Raw genomic sequence first — 25,327 nt, 5'->3', positions numbered from 1 at the left:
TTAAACATCAGACTGAAAACAGCGCACATATAAATATGGCACGGGAATGTTTGAGCATAACCTAAAGCTGTACACATTTCGAAGATGCATAAAAGATTGTTTCTATACTTGCTTAAGTGCGAAAGTAAAAACAAAAAATAGTAAACTAACATGAAATAAATAATGTTCAAACTTACAAATTATTCACCACGTATAAAAATCCAAGTACCAAAATACTGCGCCAAAACAAAATATTATACACAAAGACATCAAAGATTTCTAAACTTCAGTGCCAACAAGCATGATGGGATCTTTCAATATAATGTCTCAGATACATTTCAGAATCAACCACAATGTAATATTGCCAAAAAAATCTTGCTCTAATGTATCTGAAACTTCATTTATAGACATGAGTACTATGTGTTCAATGAAATGTTTATGAAATATTCCAGAAACATGACAGTTGAAATGTAATCTATTCGAAACATAGTAATGTTACTGCAATATCACAGACATGTTACTAAAACATTGTGTGCTGTATGGGTAGGACTGGGATCAACATATCCAGTTATTCCTGATGGCATATAGTGCTGATATCCATGACTCCACAGAGAGACATCTGTAAGGACAGGAGTTGAAGCTAACGTGTGACATCAAATTCGCCCGTCCTCGCCAATAGCTGACCAGCAACACTGACTATGTCAATCGTCTGGAGGAGCGTATGGCAATCATACGCGATCAAGCTCTTAGGAACCTCCGAGTAGAGATAAACCGAATGAAGACGAGGTATGACCTGAATGCTAAGTCGACTAGTTTTAAGGAAGGCAATTTGGTGTGGCTTTACAACATGCAGCGAAGGAAGGGCAGGTGCCTTAAGTTTCAAGCAGCATGGGAAGCCCCTTGTGAAATGTTTAAATGGCTAAAAGTGTGGTCTACTTCATCCAAAGGGGAAAGAAGGGAAATTGAAGGTGGTATATTTAGAATGTTTGAGAGAATATACCAGAAGAGGTGTGTAACCTGTTCGGGACGAACAAGTTTAAGGAGGGGACAGTGTTACAAATGTGGGCGTCAGGGCGTGACGCACACCAGGTATCTGGGACCAGATGGGCGCGCACGGCCACTGACATCACGCATACTTCCGGGAAATGTAGAGGTCCGGCCTTGCCTCGTTCTCCTTCCTCGGCGCTGTTATCCATCCCTTAGCGGCCCGGGAGTTCCACGGGACACTGTGTGCAGTGGCGTGAATGACGCGATGTTATTCTGGATGCTTCGAGCGTCGGGTCGACCCGGGATGACGCGACAGGTCACATCGAAACCAGTCGGTTCCAGAAATAATGCCAGGGGTATAAAAGTGGCGGCGCTGGCCTCAACGAGAGTTCCAAGAATTTTAAACAAGTGAGTGGTTCGGCGAGGAGAATGCGTGATGACCCTGCTTCCCCCCTTCTTAGCGAGCGGCGCGACGCGGAGCTACAGGACCGTGCGAGTGCGACTGAGTGGCGCGAGACTGTGTGTGGACAGGCGCGAGGTAAGGGGCGAACTACTGTTGAGCCTAGCTTCAGTGAGGAGTGCGAACTGTGGACTGGACAGATAGCTTGGCCAGAAATTTTAACGTACTAGTGATCTGTGAACAGAAATTAGGTGGTGATTTAATTAGTAATGTTAATATTAGTAGTTAATAAAAACTATATGAAAATTATTTGGCCTTTCCTTACGAAACCGTTTTCCCCACTCGTAACAATACTGTTGCTATTACCAAGACTGGAAAAGAAACAGAAAAAAAATTTCAATTCAGTTATTTTTTGACAAATATGGATCGCATCACGGTATCAGAAGCAATGTTCATGTACAGAGTCAAAGAGCAAATAAATTGACGCGAAAATTTACCGTACTTGTTAACGGAAGCGTTTTCAAGTTTCAAGCAGTTCGATGTTAAGGCAATTGCGTTGTCACACCGCACGATAACATCTACCGATCTGGGTGGTCTACTCGCTGCACCATATTTTCAATTTACAAATTGATAAGTGGACCATGTGTTTATGGATTACGTCTGCTTTGTGTATTTTTTATCTTAGAAAAATGTTCACAGGCATGCAACAACGATGATTATCTAACCTGTACATACAAAAACACAAAATTAAAACTAATCAGATCCAATTGATTATAAGTGCCTTATAACTCTTTTCTAAAGTTTACATAATTCCTCATGACACAGGGTCCAGGGTATGGATTGGGATGGTTGACCGCCATCTTGGATTGTTAAATCAAGGCGGCTATCTTGTATTACCTTGACCTTGAACTTCACGTTTGACTTGGTTTGACCTTTTACTTTGTCCACCATCTTGGAATCTGCTATTTGGTTTTCCAGAACCTTCTGCCATATTGTAATCGAGTTTCCCAATAAAAAAATTGCACTTTTCGCTATTGTAGAATAGGACATTATGCCATCTTTGATTCTGACATCACAGCTACCATATTGATTTCATTGGCTGGAGGTTGCCATCTTGTATTTTGACATCACAGCCCCCATATGATTTTGGTCTGCTGCTGGTTGCCATTTTGGATTATGACATTAGAACCACCATCTTGTTTTCGTATGTTAATAGCCACCATCTTAGGAGATGTCATAGCCGCCATATTGTTTTTCTTCTGCTTGAGGTGGCCATCTTGGATAATGTCATGTCCTAGAGGGCAACAGCAGGGTTCGGTCTTATGCACACAATGTCAATATTCCATTACCTACAAGTGTTGTTATGACCCTTATCGACATATTAAATTTTTTTTTACAAAATACATTGGAAGCGAGGTAATTCTAACCATGACAGCTGGGACCTCTGTGTTGGAAAAAAATACGCTTTCGACTTCTCGGCCATCGAGACATTTTCCAGACTGAAAATTAAATTTCGCTGCAAAAGTCTGTACCTCTAAATAAAATTGCGTGCTGTCAATATGGCGGGTGCCACAGTAATAATAAATGATTGCTGCACTCTAGGAAGTAAAAATTAAGCTAACATGATGGTCTTGTACTCTAGCAGATGTAAACAAGATGGCAGCCCCCAGCAGACGATAACAAACTGGCGGACATGACATCATGCTAGCTGGTGATATATGTACCTTGTAATTAGTGTTGGAAAGTAAGTCTTCCGGTGGTTTCAGTGGAGGAAGGATTCGTCGCTTTTTTATTTTTGCCCTCACCAGTTTCAAACCGCGAACCTACGTGATTTTTTAAAAATAATAATGAATTGAATTTGATTAATTAATTTTTTTATCAATTTTAAATATTTTCCATTAAAATCTGATAATAATTACAGATTTTCAAGATGGAGGTCGTAATGTCAACATCAAATATGGCGGAGTATTTTATTTTAATTTTTATTAATATTAATTTTTTTATAAAATTAAAAACATTTCCCGATTTTTACCATGAAAAATACGGATTTTCATGATGGTGGTCGTAACGAAATTGTCAACATTCAAGAATCCAATACGGCGGCCATAATTAAACGTGCAACGATGACAGCATACACATCCAATATGGCGGGCTTAATGGAAGATGCAACATTTCTAGAATACAAGATGGCGGCCGTAAATAATGTGTGTAAAGGTAATATCTTAATTCAAAATGGCAATTTTTTATTAAAATTTGAATATTTAATTTTTTTTTATGATTTTTGGAATTTTTCCCTATTTTCTAGCATGAAAATTACGGATTTTCAAACTGGCGGATGTAACGATAATTGCAGCGGTTAAATCAAAATTAAAGATGGTGGATGTGACATGAGATTTTTTTATTATTTTTTTAATTTTATGAAGAATTTTTTAAGTTTTTTATTAATAAATTACATATTTATTTTCGCCTTTAATCGAACTGAGGAGAATACGTTAAGTAACTTTCATTTAAGAAAGCTATATTTTTAAATTTTTTTAATTTTTATTTTGGAACTTTTTGGTCAAAAACTAATATTTTAAATTTATGGTCAAAGTCAAGGTCATTCTAAATGGCTGCCAGAGGCTTAGGGGTGGCTTGTCACCTGGGAATTTAAGCCTTTTTTGGGGAATTTTGGATCTTTCTAAGGCAAAATACTTTTACGGTTTTGCAAATTCTGGATTTTTGAATTTTTGAGGAATAAATCGGGAAATTTTCCCTCAAAACCGGAATGTTTTTCCTCAAAATAGTGAATATTTTAGAAATTTCGAGTCATTTTGAGTACAAGATGGCCGCCGTGACATCACAATCCAAGATGGCGTTGGGACCACTGTCACCACCACAGCCATAAAGCCAGGCGCAGTATCCCCATTTACATACTACTTAAATCGTTTGTGATACAGTAGCTCTAAGAAATATTTCGCATCTTTCTCGTGAAATTAGCAGTGCTAGAATGATTTTTCTTAATACTTACGTAGCAAAGCACGGGTACCTACATCATCTAGTAAAACTATAATAATATCTCATATTCACTGCTTCGCCATTATATAGTACCAAACATGAATAAATTTGAGATGGAATTTTCTGGTAATCATACAATTTTAATCATATGATTAAGTGTGAGCTTTTGAAAGTTTCGCGGCGTGAATGACAAAAATTGTAATGACACGAATTTATGTTTTTTTTAAAATAATAGCTTTAAAAAAAATATTCTCCTAAGATAGTAATTAAATCAATAAAAACCAAATAATTCTTGGAACTGGCACACCAAGTTTACGAATGCTTGAAAAGGGCACCTTGAAGTAAATAACTGAAACACTATCTCAAATAAATCAAAACTAAATTGAATGATTAACTTTTTCTTGATCATATTATGTGAACAGCGTATCTTACAGCAATGGTTAAGTATAATTCACCAACATAAAAAATGAACGAATACGTTTAGTTTCAAATGAAACTAAGTTAGGTAAACAAACCGTTGCTCAATTCTATCAGCTCCAGAAACAAACTAAATGAGATAATCCTTCAAATGGCCATAATAAAAATATTGACTAAGTAAGTAGTATATATTTGCTGGTCCTGCAACAGGGTTCAGGGTGTGGTTCTTGGTGCTAGTACACCATCTTGGATTGGAATGTGACGGTGGCCATTTTGGATGAGCTTTACCTTGAACCCGGCGGCCAATTTAGATCCGCAATCTTGGATGACGTCATCGCCGACATTATGAATTTCTAGAACTTTCCAAAATTTTAAATTCCGCCATTTTGAATTATGATGTCACCGTTGAATTTTCGTAAGGGCCACCATCTTGAATATCTGTAATTTTAAACTAGAAATTTGGAAAAAAATTATAAAATCCATTAAAAAATTAATTAATTAAAATTTAAATAAAATATTAATTAAAACATGACCTTACATCCTTGGTTCGAACCTGGTGAAGACAAAAATAAAAAACGATAGATCCTTCATCCACAGTGGCCAAAGATCAACTGACATTCCACCACTAATGGCAAGGTATATACAGCGCCAGCTAGTATGACGTAATGTGCGCCATCTTGTTTTTGGCTGCTGGAGGCCACCATATTGTTCTCGTCTGCTAGACTGTGATACCACCATGTTGTTTAATTTTTACCTGTCAGAGTGCAGTAATCATTTATTATTACTGTGGCTCCCGCCATCTTGATATTTGGGTGCCATCTTGGAAATTAGTAATTATTTAGCTAGAAATTCGGGAAAAATTCTAAAATTCATCATTAAAATCACTAATAAATTTACTGATTGAAACGATCAGTTTATGTTCTTGGTTCGATACTTGGTCATTGCAGAAAAGGGTAAATTAATTTAAAACATCACAAAAGAAACAGGTTCTATAAATAAAATACCACATGTTCGTTTACAAACATAAATTTATTACATAGATTCTACACTGCTACAAGTACAAAAAATCACCAGCAAATTACTAAAGTCTTAAGTATTTCTCGATTTTACATCCGCTACCCACGAATTAAAGCGAGTCCCTTACAAATATTAAATGTCTTTTCAGTTAATCAGGTCGACTCATTGGTACACCACAATTTTTACATAGAGAAGAATTATCGATTTCATTAAAAGGACAGTGGTATATTTCATGACGTTTTGCACTTGTAATATTTGATTATGTTTTGACATACAAGATACAGCTTGAATCTGATGAATGTTCATCACGTCCTTTACAAAACTACATGTGCCTTTTAAATTTTCCATAGCGAATAAACTGGCTACAACACCTGTTGCACTGATATCTAATGAGTTTAGAGTTATTATTACAATTGTGTATTACATAATCACGTAATTTCAATTTTTTGATGTTGTTACAGTACGTACAGTTGGGTGATGGAACGCCGTCAGATGCTGCTTCCTTTATCATTGTAACTGGCACTGTTGACAACCATTGTAACTCCGCTGAAATGTTAACTTCGGAAGTCTCCAAGGCCTTCTCTGCGGAAGATATTGCATGCGCCAAAATCTCCTGCTGTGCTGAGAGAGTAGGTGTAGCTGTTGACGTCGTTGTCATCGAGCTATGCACTGATGATGGTAGGACTTCCATTCAGGTCGACGTTAATAGTAGTAACGATGCCATCGATTTCTCAAGAATACCTAGATACTGGTCTATTATGTAAGACAAGTCTAACTATCCAACCTGCTCACCACCGCAACCAGAGACGGACTGAAGTTCTCATCGTTTGAGCCTCAGTTATATACTCCCATTGGCTGGTACAATACATGTGTCAAAACAACAACCATGTTCATTATGCTTACACTTAACTTTCCCCTAGCATTTTTGATAATGTTTCTATACTGTTTGTCAGTGCATGTTCAGTCAGTGTATTGTGTGAGCATTTCTTTGGTCAAATTTGCGTGAAAAAGTGTTACTTTTATTTAATGTGCTTCTTTCTTGAATGATGTTATGTTATGACAAGTTTATTATTCGAACGGTTGCGTGTATATAAGCGAGTCCCAGACGAAAGGACTTTCAGTTTGATACTGGCTGCTGTGGTGTAAGGATCACCTAGTTTGCTACATCTGGTGTGTAAGTCGTGTTATTACCTGTTCTTGAGAACACGATGGAGCATCTAACATCGACTACGGGAACCCTGATGGCATCAGCGACGACTTCAGCGGAGAGATCAATGACAGCCGTGGAGATCTCAACATCATTGGTACTATCATCTGCAGAAATTTCGATGCAATCTGAGATACCGACATCGGCTTGTGCTGTTCCATCGGTTGAAGTTTCGACATCAACATTTCAGACTTCAACAAATGGCGAATGTTCATCGTTATAGTGCAAATACTGTGCTGCGTCATTCACTACCACTTCAAGTGTGCTACAGGAAAGAAACTGGTGTCCAAATAATAATGCTCAAAGAATCTGTTTCAGTGCATAAAGTGCAATAAACTAATTTCACGTCTCGATAGCTTACATCGACGTTATAAAAATTTCTCCGGGAAAGTTAAGTGTAAGCATAATGAACATGGTTGTTGTTTTGACACATGTATTGTACCAGCCAATGGGAGTATATAACTGAGGCTCAAACGATGAGAACTTCAGTCCGTCTCTGGCTGCGGTGGTGAGCAGGTTGGATAGTTAGACTTGTCTTACATAATGGACCAGTATCTAGGTATTCTTGAGAAATCGATGGCATCGTTATACTATTAACGTCGACCTGGATGGAAGTCCTACCATCATCAGTGCATAGCTCGATGACAACGACGTCAACAGCTACACCTACTCTCTCAGCACAGCAGGAGATTTTGGCGCATGCAATATCTTCCGCAGAGAATGCCTTGGAGACTTCCGAAGTTAACATTTCAGCGGAGTTACAATGGTTGTCAACAGTGCCAGTTACAATGATAAAGGAAGCAGCATCTGACGGCGTTCCATCACCCAACTGTACGTACTGTGACAACATCAAAAAATTTAAATTACGTGATTATGTAATACACAATTGTAATAATAACTCTAAACTCATTAGATATCAGTGCAACAGGTGTTGTAGCCAGTTTATTCGCTATGGAAAATTTAAAAGGCACATGTAGTTTTGTAAAGGACGTGATGAATATTCATCAGATTCAAGCTGTATCTTGTATGTCAAAACATTATCAAATATTACAAGTGCAAAACGTCATGAAATATACCACTGTCCTTTTAATGAAATCGATAATTCTTCTCTATGTAAAAATTGTGGTGTACCAATGAGTCGACCTGATTAACTGAAAAGACATTTAATATTTGTAAGGGACTCGCTTTAATTCGTGGGTAGCGGATGTAAAATCGAGAAATACTTAAGACTTTAGTAATTTGCTGGTGATTTTTTGTACTTGTAGTAGTGTAGAATCTATGTAATAAATTTATGTTTGTAAACGAACTTGTGGTATTTTATTTATAGAACCTGTTTCTTTTGTGATGTTTTAAATTAATTTACCCTTTTCTGCAATGACCAAGTATCGAACCAAGAACATAAACTGATCGTTTCAATCAGTAAATTTATTAGTGATTTTAATGATGAATTTTAGAATTTTTCCCGAATTTCTAGCTAAATAATTACTAATTTCCAAGATGGCACCCAAATATCAAGATGGCGGGAGCCAGAGTAATAAAAAATGATTACTGCACTCTGACAGGTAAAAATTAAACAACATGGTGGTATCACAGTCTAGCAGACGAGAACAATATGGTGGCCTCCAGCAGCCAAAAACAAGATGGCGCACATGATGTCTTACTAGCTGGCGCTGTATATACCTTGCCATTAGTGGTGGAATGTCAGTTGATCTTTGGCCACTGTGGATGAAGGATCTATCGTTTTTTATTTTAGTCTTCACCAGGTTCAAACCAAGGATGTAAGGTCATGTTTTAATTAATATTTTATTTAAATTTTAATTAATTAATTTTTTAATGGATTTTATAATTTTTTTCCAAATTTCTAGTTTAAAATTACAGATATTCAAGATGGTGGCCGTTACGAAAAGTACAACGATCTAGAATCCCAGACGGTGTCCGTAACGTAATGCTCAACGATTATGTCATACACATCCAAGATGGTGGGCGTAACGAAATGTGCAACTATTCTATAATCCAATATGGCGACCATAACGAAACTTCAACGGTGTTTTTATATAATATTTTATCAAATTTTATTATTTATATTTTTATAAATTTTATATTTGTTCATTAAGATCGAATAATAATTACAGTTTTTCAAGATGGCGGACATAATATACTAACTGGATTAATATATAATATATATACACCTTGGCATAATTTTTAAAGGTTAGTCTGCCGACGGCTTCGGTGGAGGAATGATCGTTTGCTTTTTGTTTTTACTTTACCGGGTTCGAACCGAGGACTGCAAACTCTATGACGCTGGTGCGTTTTTAAAAGTATTTTTATTAAAATTTGACGAATAAGATTTTTTTAAACATTTTTAATTTTTTTCCAAATTTCTAAGAAAAATTATGGATTTCCAAGATGACGGCCGTAATGAAAAGTGAAATGGTGACGTCATAATTCAAACTGGCGGAAAAATCTAGACCAAAACAACTACTACGAGACAACTCGAGCATGATAGTACTTTTTCGCATGGTCGAATTTAATTTACATCATGCTTATGACGATCACGTAAACACAGATATGACTTTCCAGGAATTCAAAAACATATTGTGCTCCTTGTGCTGGTAAAACCAACATGGATTCTTACTTATCGTCAAGGACTGGCCTCTATATAAAGGCAGGTACAGACAAGTTTACGATCAGTTTATCATCAAACATGAGTAGCATTTCAATATTTGGTCGTAGAAGTCGTGTCTTACATACCGTTCGTGATTCTCACGACACCGATATCCAAAAATACATTTCGTTACTGGCTCAAAAGGTAGAAAGTGTCAAAAACGAATTGCTAGAGTCCCTGTAAGCCATAGACCAGCGCGTGAAAAATCTCGGATTTTCGAATTCAAGACATGATCGAAGTTTCGAAAGCGCAGAGATATGACAATTTGAGGGCTTTACATAGTGGTCTGAAGACACCACTATCTCATTTGCTAACGAAAACCAATCTTGCTAACTACGGGGTAGAGATTTATGCTGACGAATAAAAAGTATAAAAAGAATATTCTTTGCAATATGTTTTCGGCCAGTACAATGTCGGACTGGGCCAGTGACCTTCATCGTGATATACAGTCTGTTCAGGAAAAAAATATCTACTTGCTAGAAGAGCCAGACTTGCACGTAAAATGGAAAATGAAATATTTAACCAATCACTAGTCGTCTCGATGAACTTAAAAATAAGGAAGAACCAATCATCAGAGAGAAAACAGAAGTTTATAACGAGATGCCTACTGCAAAGAAGAAGAAACATGAATCAGCTCCAGAAGAAGAGTCTATGCACAAGAAAAAAGTTACAGAAATGTGTACACCAAGTTATTGCAATGATCCGGCCATACTTGTGATCTTTCACGAGTCAGAATAATGACACTAACTATTGAGTGTACAGAAAACATAAAAAGTGGATCCTCGGTGCCAAAGAAATAGACTTTTTATTGGGAGATATCATGTGTGTAGAGAAGTATAGAACACATGTGACTCCTTGTCTGTACGAATTGCTGTTTCGCAGAGTACAAAAAGCTTCTAGAATTATCTCTGCACATTTTCGTGATAACAAACCAGAAAGTGGCATGTACAAAGATGAATATCATGAAAAAGACGAAATTCTCACCGATCTCTTAAGGATGGTCCCATCTGGTCCCAAATACTCGTAGCAAGCACCAAATATTTCACCTGATCACAAGGTAAACACTTGCTTGCCCAGGCCTTAACCTGCATATTAAATGTAAATCAGAGGAAATATCCAAAATGCTGAAAACTTCAGAAGATAGCTGAACATTAACAAGACAAAACAAATTAAATTTTCTTAAATTTATTGAAGTGTAAATATCAAGAGAAAAAATAGGAAAAAACAAACTTTCCATTAACAATACAAAAATAATCAATCTAATCTAATTAATTTTTTTAGTTACAATGAAGTTATTATATATATCTTGTTTTTAATCACACCAAATTATCTCAAAAATATTCTCAACTGTTAAATATATATTTCAAGTTACTTTATAACAAATATTATTGTGTTATAAGTTCTTAAATCTCTGAAAAATATCACGATATATAATTACAAATAAATTCAATGCTGAAACAAATAAGGCCACCAAGTAAACAGCAGAGAAATTGCAAACTAGTGCATAGTATTATGTCCACCAACACAACTAACATTTACTTTACGAGGTGCATTACACACAAAAGTCCAAGGAAAAAGATGTCAGAAAACATTAGTGAAATTTACAAGTGAACTTGTACAACAGAAAACATAGAAATTAGAAACATTTTTGCAATTAAAGATAATAACAAACACAAAAATTATTCTTACCTCGCCAATAACCTCCATAATCTCATGCCTCTCTCTCTCTCTCTCTGATGTCATTAATTCATTGCGTGTCTCTTGATAGTACATGCTGCTCGACACTAAACTGACTATTTATACCCTAGATTTCTACCTCTCTCCCCCCTATTTCCTCTCAAACTCTCTAGGATGAAATAGAAAGTCTGGGAAGATGACAGAAAGTTCTAGAAGATTATTCACTGTAGTCCAAACAATCGATATACTGGCGATTCTTCCGGTTGTATTCTTCTTCTTGCTAAGATCTTGGTTGGTATCCCTGAGTTTGAAGCGGTTTTGGAAGGAACCCTTATAGTTTCGCCTGAAGGGTACACAACAGTAGCCTATATAAGACTTGTGATGTCACATTATGATGATTCCACGTGTAAGGTTATGTTTCTCTCATATACTTAAAAAAAAATAATGTATAAAATAACACTTAATTTCTTGTGATGGATACACACAGTCACATTCTTCAGTGATATAACAGTACATGGTGAAGGTATAAGAAAGCTTAAAATGATCAGAACTTTGACTATGGGTATTGGGACGACACAAACGAATTAGTTGACAGGTTAATACTTTTACTTGCTTCGCTTAGTGCAGGAAACTATTCGCACATCAAGGAAATATTCTCCATACTTGGAGAACTGTGGGAAGCTGGCTACATACAATGAGTCGAACCAGAATTTCTCATGAACTTCATGCTCCTGCAAGAAGAAAATACCTTCATCACAAAGTTGTAGTGCGCGGACTTGAGGATTTATCCCAGGCCGACCTTGTTGAGATGATACCATATTCCCAATTGAATAAAGATTTATAATACATGTTGATGGTCATCGATGTGTATAACAAGTTCGCTTGGTCCAGACCTGTGAAATCGAAAAATGCAATCGATGTAACCAAGGCCATAACAGACATTTTGCGTGAAGGACGTGTGTCTTTTCACTTGCAAATAGATCTCGAAAAATAATTCTACAGTGTGACTTTCAAGGCTTTGATGAAGAAGTTTCGTATCAAACACTAATCTACATTTAGTAATGTCAAGGCTTTCGTTGTTGAAAGTTTAACAATAACTTAGTGCAACATGATGTGGTGACAGTTCATGGCTAATGACAAATTCAAGTGGCTTGATATCTTTCTGAACTTAATAAGCGAATACAATGCCGCGGTTCATTCTACCACGAAAATGAAGCCAAAAGACATAAAGGACCATCACTTGCTTAGAACAGTGTTTTCTAACACGAAGAAGAAATATCTACGAATGCCTAAAACTAATGTCGGTAACATTGTGCAAATCTCCAAGCAGAAAGGCATCTTCGAGAAAGATTTTAATGCGAATTGGAGTCCCGAACTATTCTGTGTGACCCACGTTCGCGAATCGGAATGTAGGACCTAACACCTCGGAGATTTAGATCACAAACCTATATCCCGACATATATTTGGTAAGAATATTCTCAAAAATATAAATGTACGATGTCAAGTGGTGTGGCTTCCCACCTCACTTTATTTCGTGTGTATCAAATACATAAATCAAGAAATACTTGTAATTTTCTTGGTGTTTTTTGTACTGGTATGAATTAAGTACATAATAAATTTTTTGTTTTTTATTTTGTTGTTTTAATTTTCGAACCTATTACTTTCTTAGGAATATTAATTAAATTATCTTTTTTGTCATCGAATAAGGATCGATCTTAGGTAAATTAATGAATGATTTTTTAATGCATTTTAGAATGTTCCCCGAATATATAGTTTAACAATTACTGAATTTCAAGATGGCTGCCAAATGCCAAGTTCGTAAACACCCTGACAATAAATGATTCCTACACTCTATCGGGTAGAAATTAACTAATATGGCAGTAACACACACTAGCAGATGATATGTGTACCAAGTGACACAGCACTTCTAGTAACAAGTATTGAAAACAAGATGGAGTCAGCACTCTCTAGCAGACGCTGTGTGTACTATGTGACACTAGCGCTCCTGGTAGCGACTACTGAAAAAAAAAGACGGTGGTTGCGTCTCGAACAGGGATGCTATTATCCTTGAAAAAAAAATACAATTCTGAATATGTGTGTTATTTTTTATATAACTAATTTAATTCTCATTCTGGTAAAGGTTTTGTTGGCCGAGTGGTTAAACGTTAAAGGCATATATTTTCCTATCCACAGGTCAGAGTTGTGTTAGAATCACAGCGCTTCCAATTAATATTGCATTAACAATTTAATTTAATATGCCGAAAAGGACCATAAAGCCTAGTACACACTAGTAGATATGTTGCGCGATTTTTGTCTCTGAGACATGTCTAGAGTTGTCTATGTAGACATGTCTATAGACCAATCGCCGTCTACGAGTCTGTTGCGAGACAAAAAATCGCAGGTCTATGGTCTCCCGATTGGAATGGAAGACCATAGACTGAATACGACTGATTGAAAAATTTTTGTATCAAGTATAACAAATTTTTTGGTTCAACTAGTGTACTAAGAGCATTCTGTAGTCTATAAATAGGTTCAGAAAAGAGCATAAGTATCGTAAAACTGGTTTATAAACCAAATTCATTCAATTTTCTTTCTCTTATTCCCAACTAACCCGTATATCGTTTCCTCTTTCTCTCTCTAACCAACTTCCCCCTAATTTCACATTCCCTTTCTTTTCTACTGCCACATTTTATAATATATGTCACTTATATTTATATGTACTCTCTATATCTCCTATATCTGCCTTGTACAAATCCACAATGTGTCCCTCGGTCCCACCTCCTTCCCAACTTCACACATCACCACTAACCTTTCTCATAAATCCCCGCCCCCAAATTAGTTAAAATACTTAGATTATATCTATAGTATATATGTTTAATTCAATTAATTATTTTGTAATATTAAATCAATGATGATAAAATTGTTTGGAAATAATATATCAGGAAATTATAAAATATAATGTATTAACTTTTTTATTTTCAAAATCAATGTTTTTTTCTACAGACTATAAATATCATGTAATTAAATCTATAAAATATTATTTTTTATCTAAATAAATACATAAAAATCAAATATATGCAATAAGTAATTTGTTAGTTATAAACTTTTTGAAGATATACAATTTGGAAGTTACCGCTAAATTTGTAACTCCAGGTGGATCAGGACTTATTTAGATAGGCTCAAAAGTCTTTTAAATTATTTATTAAATTACATAATTTCTTTATTTAAATTAAATTAATTAAAATTCAACTTTACTTAAACTCTTTATTAATAATTACTTTATTGAATCGTATTGCCAAGCTATCTCTCCCTCTGGAGAAACAAAGTAATCACGAAATTCGTCACGAATTTTATGCAAGTTTGCTGAACATTTTCGGGGAGTGTTCTGGAGATCCCCCAAACGATTCCTTTCATCAATTTCCCTTCTCCAGAATCCTTCAATGAAATTCCCATCACCATCGTACGAGTCAAAACTTCCGGGTGGGGTGTAAGCATGTCTTTAAACTGAATTCCTGCGTAAAAAATTGTGTAGATAGATGCAAGCCAACACGACAGACTCCACTTTATCTGGCTGAAAAGCTATTGGTTTTAGAAACACTCGGAATTTGGAAGACATGACACCAAATACATGTTCTATGATCCTTCGAGCTCTACTCAGTCTGTAGTTGTACACTCTCTCTGGAATGTCTAATGTACAACCAGGGTATGGTTTCATCAAGTAAATAGATATCGCAAATGCGTCATCTCCCACAAGAACATATGGTAACGGTTCCGTTCTCCCTGGCAATGCCTCGCTTCTGGGTACGTGTGCAGAATTGTTATGTATATCCTTGTTCAGTGAGGTGAACTGAAAAACACCCCCATCAGAAATACGTCATTGGCATCCAACATCAGCGTACAAATAGTTGTAGTTGGCGTCTGCAACGCCGAGCAACACAATGCTGAAAGTGCCTTTGTAGTTGAAATACAAGCTCACGCTGTGTTGTGGGGCCACCATGTGAACGTGCTTGCCATCGATACTGCCTATGCAGTGTGGAAAATTCCATCTACTCTTAAATTTCATGGGCAACACTTTTCCATTTAGCTTCAGAAGTCGGTCGCTGGAAAAAAAAAAAATAAATATCAACAATCAGCATTTGGTTTATACATCTATTTTTTACATTAATTTTTCGTGGAATCTGAGGAAAATATGTGATTTTTTAAATTAAGAAATAATTCTGTTTATCTCTTGAAAATATTAATTTAAAAAAAATACTTTTTTCAGGGCAGCTTAGATACTGGTGATATTCAGGGACAAGAAGAAGATCTAAATGTAGATAGGGAACATGAGGACGACCACCAACCTTTCAGAACCCCAAGAAACCCTACTAAACGCGTCCGAAAGAATGAAGACTCCTCTGCACAAGAAAGTGTCAACTGCATGAAGTCCCTATCTGCAATTGTTGCTACCAGAGATGAGAATTCGGTATTTGCTGAATATGTTGCGAATAAAATGAGAAACTGTAACAGGCTTAGGGTGGAGGTCTCTTTGGCTCAGCGCTATATTAATGATGTTTTATTTCGATTGGACATGGGCATGCTAGCTTCTGAAATTCCGTCCATTCAGCAGCTACATACACATTCACCGTCCACCTCCATCCCATCAATCACAACACATTCCCCATTGTCATATGTTTCGCACGACAGTTATTGCTCAAATCCTTCTACACCACCTGTTGAACTTAAGCAGCAATTCCAGTCAAGGGATGAAATTAGCAATGACATTCGTGAGTTTGTACAGACATGTACCAATGTGTAAATGTTTTGAATGGTTTTATTCATTTTCGCCTAATTTTGTGTTTATTTTGTAATTAAGAAGTGAATAAATACTATCGTTTAATTGAAGTTCAAATTTAATAAATACCTTTACACATTGTTAAGTGATGAGATAATGGCCTCGCAGACCTCTGGTACCATTTGCGATATTGCCTGCTTAGAGATTCTGAAGGTGTACATGAGGCTTGTGAAAGAGGAAACGCAGGGTGACAGCCAGTCAAAGAGAAGTTGGAATAGTTTCTCTAAATTTTGTATCTTTCTTCATTATTAGTCCTCCAACCCTTAGAAGCAAATCTTCGAAATCAGCAGATGTCAGCCGCGTAAAATTTCGAAAACCCATAGCGTCTTCCAGTCTTAATTTATTTAATAATGTATTACCGAACCTAGGTCCTTCTGCGAACACTTCACGCGTCCACCAACGTTTACGTTTTAGCGTTCTTTCGCTTGCAATTAGTACTAAGCAGGTACTCTTTCCGCACAAAACAATGTCCTCCATGATGGACTGACGGAGACGAGACGAGAAATTCAAATCGTTGTGTGGACGCTAGACGAGATGAAGGACGGTGCCCATAGACGGTCTATAGACAATATCTCTAGACCGTCTATATACGGTCTGTAGACAAATCGCGCAACATGGTCTATTAGTGTGTACTAGACTTAAGAGCTCTGGTAGGTAATAGAACATAAACTTTATGTGAATAGACAGAACAATGCTGGCGCTCTCTAGGAGTAAACAGCAGAAACAAAAATGATTGAACCCAAGATGGTGGCTTCCAGCAGAACAAAAAATTACAAATTGGTGGCCATGAAAACCAAGATGGTGGCCTTTAGCAGACGAAAACAGAATGGCGGACATGATGTCAATAAAAAAAGTGGCTGTGACACCAGATTCAAGATGCCGTACATGTTTTTATAATTCAAGATGGCTGACATAACGAAAATTGTATCTTTCTAGAAAGAGCGAATTAACGAAACTATGATGTTATACCCATCCAAGATGGCATCCATAAAGTAAAGCGAAATGTTATAATCTAAGATAGCAGCAAAACAAAATGGAGGATCCAATATGGCCACCATGATGTCACAATCCAAGATGGTTGTGGGCATCACATCCTTGAAGCCTGCGCCAGGGTATACTACTTATACCAGCTTCAGGAATCACATTAGACCATAAAACATATGTATGTTGTTTACCTTTTGTTGTCATAATGGATGTGATGCCATAGTTTATAGGTAAAAATCAAACAGACAATGAATATACTGTAAAAAATTTCTTGCTTACAAAATGAAATTTTTTGAAAACTAAATTGCCAACGATATCGCTTATAGAACTGCAAAGCAGACGATTCTATGGTTTGTAATTTTCCAAAGTTTTGCCTTGCAGTTTTGCAAGTGATATCGATGGCAAATGAATTTCCAAGGATCTGCAACATATATACAATGTAACAATGTATAATGGCAATGTGTGAGAGTGTGACAAACATGCAGGTGACGTGGTTGTGCTGACCTCGGCTTGGTTGTGTTGCAGATCCGTACCAGATGTTCGGCGCGACCAGCAGTCGCCTCGCTAGCTCAGGTAACTACCGCAGGCCTCGCTAGCTCAGGTAACTGCCGCAGGCCTAGCCAGCTCTGGTAACTACCTCATGCCTCACCAGCTCAGGTAACTACCGCAGGCCTCGCCAGCTCAGGTAACTGCCGCAGGCCTCGCCAGCTCAGGTAACTGCCGCAAGTTTCGCCAGCTCAGGTAACGACCGCAGGCCTCACCAGCTCAGGTAACTACCGCAGGCCTCACTAGCTCAGGTAACTGCCGCAAGTTTCGCCAGCTCAGGTAACTACCGCAGGCCTCGCCAGCTCAGGTAACTACCACATGCCTCAAAATCTAAGGTAACTACCGCAGGCCTCGCCAGCTCAGGTAACTGCCGGAGGCCTCGCCAGCTCAGGTAACGGCCGCAGGCCTCACCAGCTAAGGTAACTACCGCAGGCCTCGCCATCTCAGGTAACTACCGCAGACCTCGCCAGCTCAGGTAACTACCGCAGGCCTCGCTAGCTCAGGTAACTGTCGCAAGCCTCGCCAGCTCAGGTAATTACCGCAGGCCTCGCTAGCTCAGGTAACTGCCTCAAGCCTCGCCAGCTCAGGTAACTACCGCAGGCCTCGCTAGCTCAGGTAACTGACGCAGGCCTAGCCAGCTCAGGTAACTACCTCATGCCTCACCAGTTCAGGTAAATACCGCAGGTCTCGCCAGCTCAGGTAAATGCCACAGGCCTCGCCAGCTCAGGTAACTAACTCAGGCCTCACCAGCTCAGGTAACTACCTCATGCCTCACCAGTTCAGGTAAATACCGCAGGTCTCGCCAGCTCAGGTAAATGCCACAGGCCTCGCCAGCTCAGGTAACTACCTCATGCCTCACCAGTTCAGGTAACTACCGCAAGCCTCGCCAGCTCAGGTAACTACCGCAGGCCTCGCCAGCTCAGGTGACTACCGCAGACAATGCTAGCTCAGGTAACTACCGCAGACCACCTCGCTTGGTCAGGTAACTGCCGCAGGCCTATCCAGCTCAGGTAACTACCTCGGGTCTCACCAGCTCAGGTAACTACCGCAGGCCTCGCCAGCTTAGGTAACTGCCGCAGGCCTCGCCAGCTCAGGTAACTAACTCAGGCCTGACCATCTCAGGTAACTACCGCAGGCCTCGCCAGCTCAGGTAACTACCGTAGGCCTCGCCAGCTCAGGTAACTACCGCAGGCCTCGCCAGCTCAGGTGACTACCGCAGACCTTGCTAGCTCAGGTAACTGCCGCAGGCCTCGCTTGCTCAGGGAACTACCGCAGACCTTGCTAGCTCAGGTAACTACCGCAGGCCTGGTCAGCTCAGGTAACTACCGAAGGCCTTGCTAGCTCAGGTAACTGCCGCAAGCCTTGCCAGCTCAGGTAACTACCGCAGGCCTCGCTAGCTCAGGTAACTGACGCAGGCCTAGCCAGCTCAGGTAACTAACTCAGGCCTCACCATCTCAGGTAACTACCGCAGGCCTCGCCAGCTCAGGTAACTAACTCAGGCCTCACCATCTCAGGTAACTACCGCAGGCCTAGCCAGCTCAGGTAACTACCTCGTGCCTCACCAGCTCAGGTAACTACCGCAGGCCTCGCCAGCTCACGTAACTACCGCAGGCCTCGCTAGCTCAGGTAACTGCCGCAAGCTTCGCCAGCTCAGGTAACTACCGCAGACCTTGCTAGCTCAGGTAACTACCTCCTGCCTCATCAGCTCAGGTAACTACCACAGACCTCGCTAGCTCAGTTAACTACCGCAGACCTTGCTAGCTCAGGTAACGGCCGCAGGCCTCGCCAGCTCAGGTAACTCCTGCAGACCTCGCCAGCTCAGGTAACTACCGAAGGCCTTGCTGGTTCAGGTAACTGCCGCAGGACTTGCCAGCTCAGGTAACTACCGCAGACCTCGCTAGCTTAGTTAACTACCGCAGGCCTCCCAGCAGTGTGTGCTGTCTGGCAGCTGGCAGTTAGGTTCCGCCTCCACTGTACCTCCCTCTGCCCGCATATATCCCTTTGCTCTACGCTTTAAACAGCAAGGTTCTTGTTTCAGCACGATACCTGTAAGGCAGCCGAAAAATATATGTGTGTGGCTGTGTTTGTGTGTGTTTGTGCGTCGTGTGTTTGTAAACAGTAAACTTGATTGGCTGTGGTGTGAGCCACCACATGACACTGCAGAACCTCCGCTTGGAGGAGATCATTTTACACTTCCCACCACTCACACTAGCCTTCTTTTAGATTCCGTTTAATGGGTGGCACTTGTCTTAAACTTTTGAATACCGTATACCCTTATCGTCTTAAAAAAATACACAGCATGTGAACAGTTACGTGTTCAAATGTTGCACATACGTTATAGCATCTCGGTATTGTAGTAGACACTAGGACCCGGGGAGGGGAGCGCTGCACTAGCTGACACGTTTCATGGCAGCGGGCGGCGCATGCGCAGAGCGGCTGCGCGCGTCGCCTGGACAATCACCTCGCCATCTCCCCTCGGCTTCACACGGCACGCCTCGGCCAATAGCAGCGCAGCCAGGCAGCCAGCCACTAACCTCAACATTCTCCTCGACTTAACTAATGAACCATTTCATTGCGCCAAATTTTCTAACCTAAAATGTGTTTAAGAATGCCAATACGTTGTGATAAAATGTAAAATATTTTATAATTTTTATGCCAAATGTATGCTTCTACAATAATATTAGTGTAATATTTTCATGTGTTATTTATTACAATTATTTTATTCGTTAACTTATTCTCTTACTGTCAAATCTTAGTAATACATTTTCACTTAAAAATTAAACCATCGGGGTAGATTTATTTTCACAATATTACTGGTACGTATAAAACGCATAAAATCTACTTTCATGTGAACAGTTGGCTGTACTTTCGGCCTTATCTTCTTAGTGTTAGCAGACGTTTAAAGCCAAAATAATTTCTAAGTGCTTACCTGGTTCTCTACGAGTTGCTTGTTGCATCTCCACCACTAGTAAAAATAAACATTAATAGTATATAAATGTTTGTTCTGCAATTAGGGTTCATGGTGAGGTGTTGGTGCCGGTGTCCGCTGTATTGCATCTTGACGCCACTGTGGCTATCTTGGATGAACTTGACCTTAACGTACCTTTGACCTTGACCCGGCGGAAATTTTGGATGACGTCACATCAGCCATTTTGGATTCCGCCATTCTGAATTATATCACATCAACCATTTTAGTTGAACACATTTCCGCCGTATTTGATTCTAGAACATTCCGCCATTTTGTATTCTTGAACTTTCCGTAATTTTGAAATATGGCGTATTCGTTGCCAGTTTTGTTACGGCCACCATATTGAAAATGTTTAACTATCCAAAATGGAAAAAAAATTACATTAAATAATTTTTAAATACGATTTTCATAAAATTTTAGCAAAAAAACTTTTGCCATTGTGTTTTCACAACAAAGATGCCAATATCCAAGATGGGTGCCTCCAGCAGAACAAAAAGAATATGGCGGTTATGATTTCATTCAAGATGGCGTTCTCCAGCAGACGATAACAATATGGCGGCTGTGTCGTCAGGAACGAAAAAGTGACTGTGATGTTTGATGCAAGAAATCGGTCATGACATTAGAATTCAAGATGGTGACCATAACCTAAAGTGCAATGTTTCATCCTGCTAACGTGTACGTGAGCGCAAGACCTAGCTTCAGCAGTGTCGTGTACAGCTACTGGGATGCCGGGTATCTGCTCACATATGCTGAAACCTGTGATGGAGGCGCTCAGCACTGGCTGTTTGCGCACTTTCCTGTGTCCTACGAACCGACTCAGAAGCTATTAGATTGTTGCGAACCTGGAAACTGTGCCGTCTATCATATGAGACCGCAAACAATCCTTCCTGCTAACATCGCTGAGGTAGTCGCCTCGTCTGCACGTGCAACACCATACATAGGCGTGTTACAACCTGTTGCAACCTGTGATGCATCTACGCAGACGCCCTAACGACGCGTGTCTCGTCGTAGTTCAGGCAGTGAATCTGTCCCAACAAGCACCGAGGCAAAGCCCAGGCGCAGCCGTGGTCGCAGACGTCGTCGACCATGTCTCACCGGGGTTGTTGTCGACGCAGAAGATGACGCAGAAGATGACCAGTAGAAAGACCGAGACCAGCGAGCCAGTTGGAACCGGAGTCGACGAAAGAGTACTCGGAGTAAACGAGACAGTTCGTGCAGTATTAAAGACTTTTCTTGCGAAAATGCTTAATGCCTTAACCTAATACGTATATGTGTGATTTTTCTAAATACATTTGTAAAACTTGAACTTTTCTGTTTTCATTTCTAGAATTTTTAGGTACCTGAATTTTAATCTAATAAAAAATAAATTGTTAAATAAAGTCAATATTTTGACTCACGTAGTATACCAGAAGGCCGCGGGTACATAATCGAGGTCTAGACGACACGACCCTCAGTCCTGCTCTGGCCGCGGTGCAGTGCGGATCGTCTTGTTTAAGTCCGCTGTTCTTGAGAACTTGACGTCGACCTGGATGGATGATCTAACACTGACACCAGGGACCCAGATGGCACCGGCGACGACCGCAGCGACGCCGACAGCGGAGAGACCAATGGCAGCGGGGCCGACTGCCTCGCAGATCCTGACGTCATCGGTACAATCAACTGCAGACATTTCCACGGTGACTGTGATACCGGTATTTAATTGTGCTGTTCCATCGGTTGAAGTTTCCTCAGCAACAATAGTAGATGTATTTGGTTCGTTCTGGGACAGGGAAGGAGGGAGGGGGATCCGGGGATCCGATCCAGCTACCTTAAGGCTTCGCTTCATCAGCCATGTTGGATTACGTCACTTCCGCCGGCCATGCACTCACGAAAAAGTGTCCCGTTACGTTCATTAACCATGTACGCACGAAAAAGTGTCCCGTTAGTTCATCAGCCATGTACGCACGAAAAAATGTCCCGTTACAGTAGTAGGAAATAGGGGGTTCAAGGCCAGGCGGAGGATCGGGGATCCGACCTTGACCTTTGACTTTGACCTTTAACTATGACCTTGAACATTGACCTAGACCTTGAACCGAGTCCTTGACCTTTGACCTTGTCCTTTGACCTTGACCTTGACCTTTAACTTTGACCTTGACCTTGAAATTTGACCCTGACATTGAAATTCGACCCTGACCTTTAGCCTTGCAATCCTCGATGTTGCCAACCTGATGACGTCATCTAATCCGTATGCTAATCCATATGCTAACCTAACCTAACCTAACCTAATCCATATGCTAATCTATGCTAACCTAACCTAACCTAACCTAACCTAATCCATATGCTAACCTAACCTAACCTAACCTAACCTAATCCATATGCTAATCTATGCTAACCTAACCTAACCTAACCTAACCTAACCTAACCTAACCTAATCCATATGCTAATCTATGCTAACCTAACCTATCATAACCTAACCTAACCTAAACTAACCTAACCTAACCTAACCTAACCTAACCTAACCTAACATAATCCATATGCTAATCTATGCTAACCTAACGTAACCTAACCTTATCCATATGCTAATCTATGCTAACCTAACCTAACCTAACCTAATCCATATGCTAATCTATGCTAACCTAACCTAACCTAACCTAACCTAACCTAATCCATATGCTAATCTATGCTAACCTAACCTAACCTAACCTAACCTAACCTAACCTAACCTAACCTAATCCATATGCTAATCTATGCTAACCTAACCTATCATAACCTAACCTAACCTAACCTAACCTTACCTAACCTAACCTAATCCATATGCTAATCTATGCTAACCTAACCTATCATAACCTAACCTAACCTAAACTAACCTAACCTAACCAAACCTAACCTAACCTAACCTAACCTAACCTTATCCATATGCAAATCTATGCTAACCTAACCTAACTTAACCTAACCTAATCCTATTACTGTTGCATGTTTTGTTATGGCAGCCATCTTGGAATCGTGTAATTATTTAGCTAGAAATTCGGGAAAAAATCCATAATTCATTAAATAAATCACTCATTAATTTACATATTGATTCGATCAGTTCCTGTCCTTGGTTCGATACTCGACCGATGCAATAATGTTTAATTTTATGTAAAAAATAATAATTTCAATAAACCATGTTCAAAAATTCTTATGAAGCTTAAAATCCTCTACTACCATCATCCTATAAGCCATCATGTCCGCCATCATGGAAATTCATAATTTCAATGCTAGAAATTCAGGAAAAAGTTCAAAATTCATTAAATAAATTTTGTAACCAATAAAATGATTAATTAGATCGACTTAGGTCCTTGGTACGATTCTGGATGCTGAAGAAAAAATAAATATAACAACAATTTAACATAATAGTGACAGGTTCGTAAATAAAACATCGCAAATTCTTTTACAAAATAAATTTTATTACAAAATCTATATTTTACTACAGGATCACTTGCGAAAGCCCTGCATAGGCGTGAAATGACTAATTCTTAGCTCCAATCGGTTTATACTAGACAGAGACAAACCAGAACCTTTACAGACATAGTCCTCCTCTTCTTGACAGAGTTTCTGGATACCGTTTTTAACAGTTTGCTTCACATCGTCAGAACTGTAAATTACTGCAGCCGATGTCTTGAATGCACACTTCCTCACTTCGTCTTCGAATGGATACGACTTTCCATATATACAGTCCAACCACAAGTTCTATTTTTGATGGACCGTTTGTTGCTACATCATCAGTAAGCTGATTGATTATGTCCTCTCTGATATCATCAAGAAAATTACAAATGTCTTTTGACTCACCTAACGTATTTTAGATAATAGTAATCTTTCAATAAATTTTCCACGAAATGCAGACTGCGCCAAGTAGAACCCATTATCATTCACTTGTAATGCACCGAGCACAGTATTAGGTTTATTTTCATGTCCAGACGTTGTAGCAATCGGTTGCTGCACATTGGTTTTCTTGCTTGTACGCTTACGAGTCTCCAATCTAAAGCGAGGAGTCAAAATTTCTACAGGTAGTACTTCAGTAGACACACGAACTTTACCGTTGCATTTTTTCACATGCCGTCGCAAACTATCAATACGTGTAAACCATTCATGACACTCATCACAGCGGAACTTTATGCGAGATGGATTCTTCTTGCATTTACTCCTCTCATGTCTTCGTGCTACATGAGAAAAAGTGAACGACATATCGCAGTAGCTGCAAGGATACCTTGCTGATGAAGACAATCCTTTCAGACCCGATACAGATACTGACGTTGTCGCAGTTGCGCCATCTCCAGGCATACTCTTATGAACATCAATGCATCGTTGTTGAATAGAAACCTTTACTTTCTACCGAACAGCAGGACCTTTGCATGTCTTCATGTGCGTTTTCATATTATCTTTTCTGGCAAACTGCTTATGGCATTTCTCACAAACAATCATTTTACGATAAAGGTTCTTGACACATTCTCTCTTTTCGTGTCGTCGAGCATTGCTGTTGTTTGTGAAAATCTTGTCACAGTAACAACACCGATGTCCGTTAGTTGTTGAATCACCAGCCATTGAAGTCTCCATCGAGGCTGAAACGAAGTTCGTCATGTTTTCCTGTGAAGCCAGCACCACCGGCATTAAATTCTCTTCTGCTGGTGGTA

General features: G+C 39.2%; 1 protein-coding gene across 1 annotated transcript in view; it reads left to right on the top strand.

The window, feature by feature from the left end:
* Positions 1-25,327, top strand: part of LOC134534392 (DNA-binding protein D-ETS-3) — a 152,497-nt gene that overhangs the window by 24,189 nt on the left and 102,981 nt on the right. Inside the window, exon 9 of the mRNA XM_063372857.1 lies at positions 17,690-17,737. Within this exon, the coding sequence (XP_063228927.1) occupies positions 17,690-17,737 (48 nt within the window). The remainder of the gene's footprint in view (positions 1-17,689; positions 17,738-25,327) is intronic.

Source organism: Bacillus rossius, chromosome 7, assembly GCF_032445375.1.
Source record: "Bacillus rossius redtenbacheri isolate Brsri chromosome 7, Brsri_v3, whole genome shotgun sequence".
In the NCBI taxonomy this organism is placed as follows: domain Eukaryota; kingdom Metazoa; phylum Arthropoda; class Insecta; order Phasmatodea; family Bacillidae; genus Bacillus; species Bacillus rossius.
The sequence above is the reverse complement of the archived record's forward strand: the minus strand, read 5'-3'. Positions and strand labels throughout refer to the sequence as shown.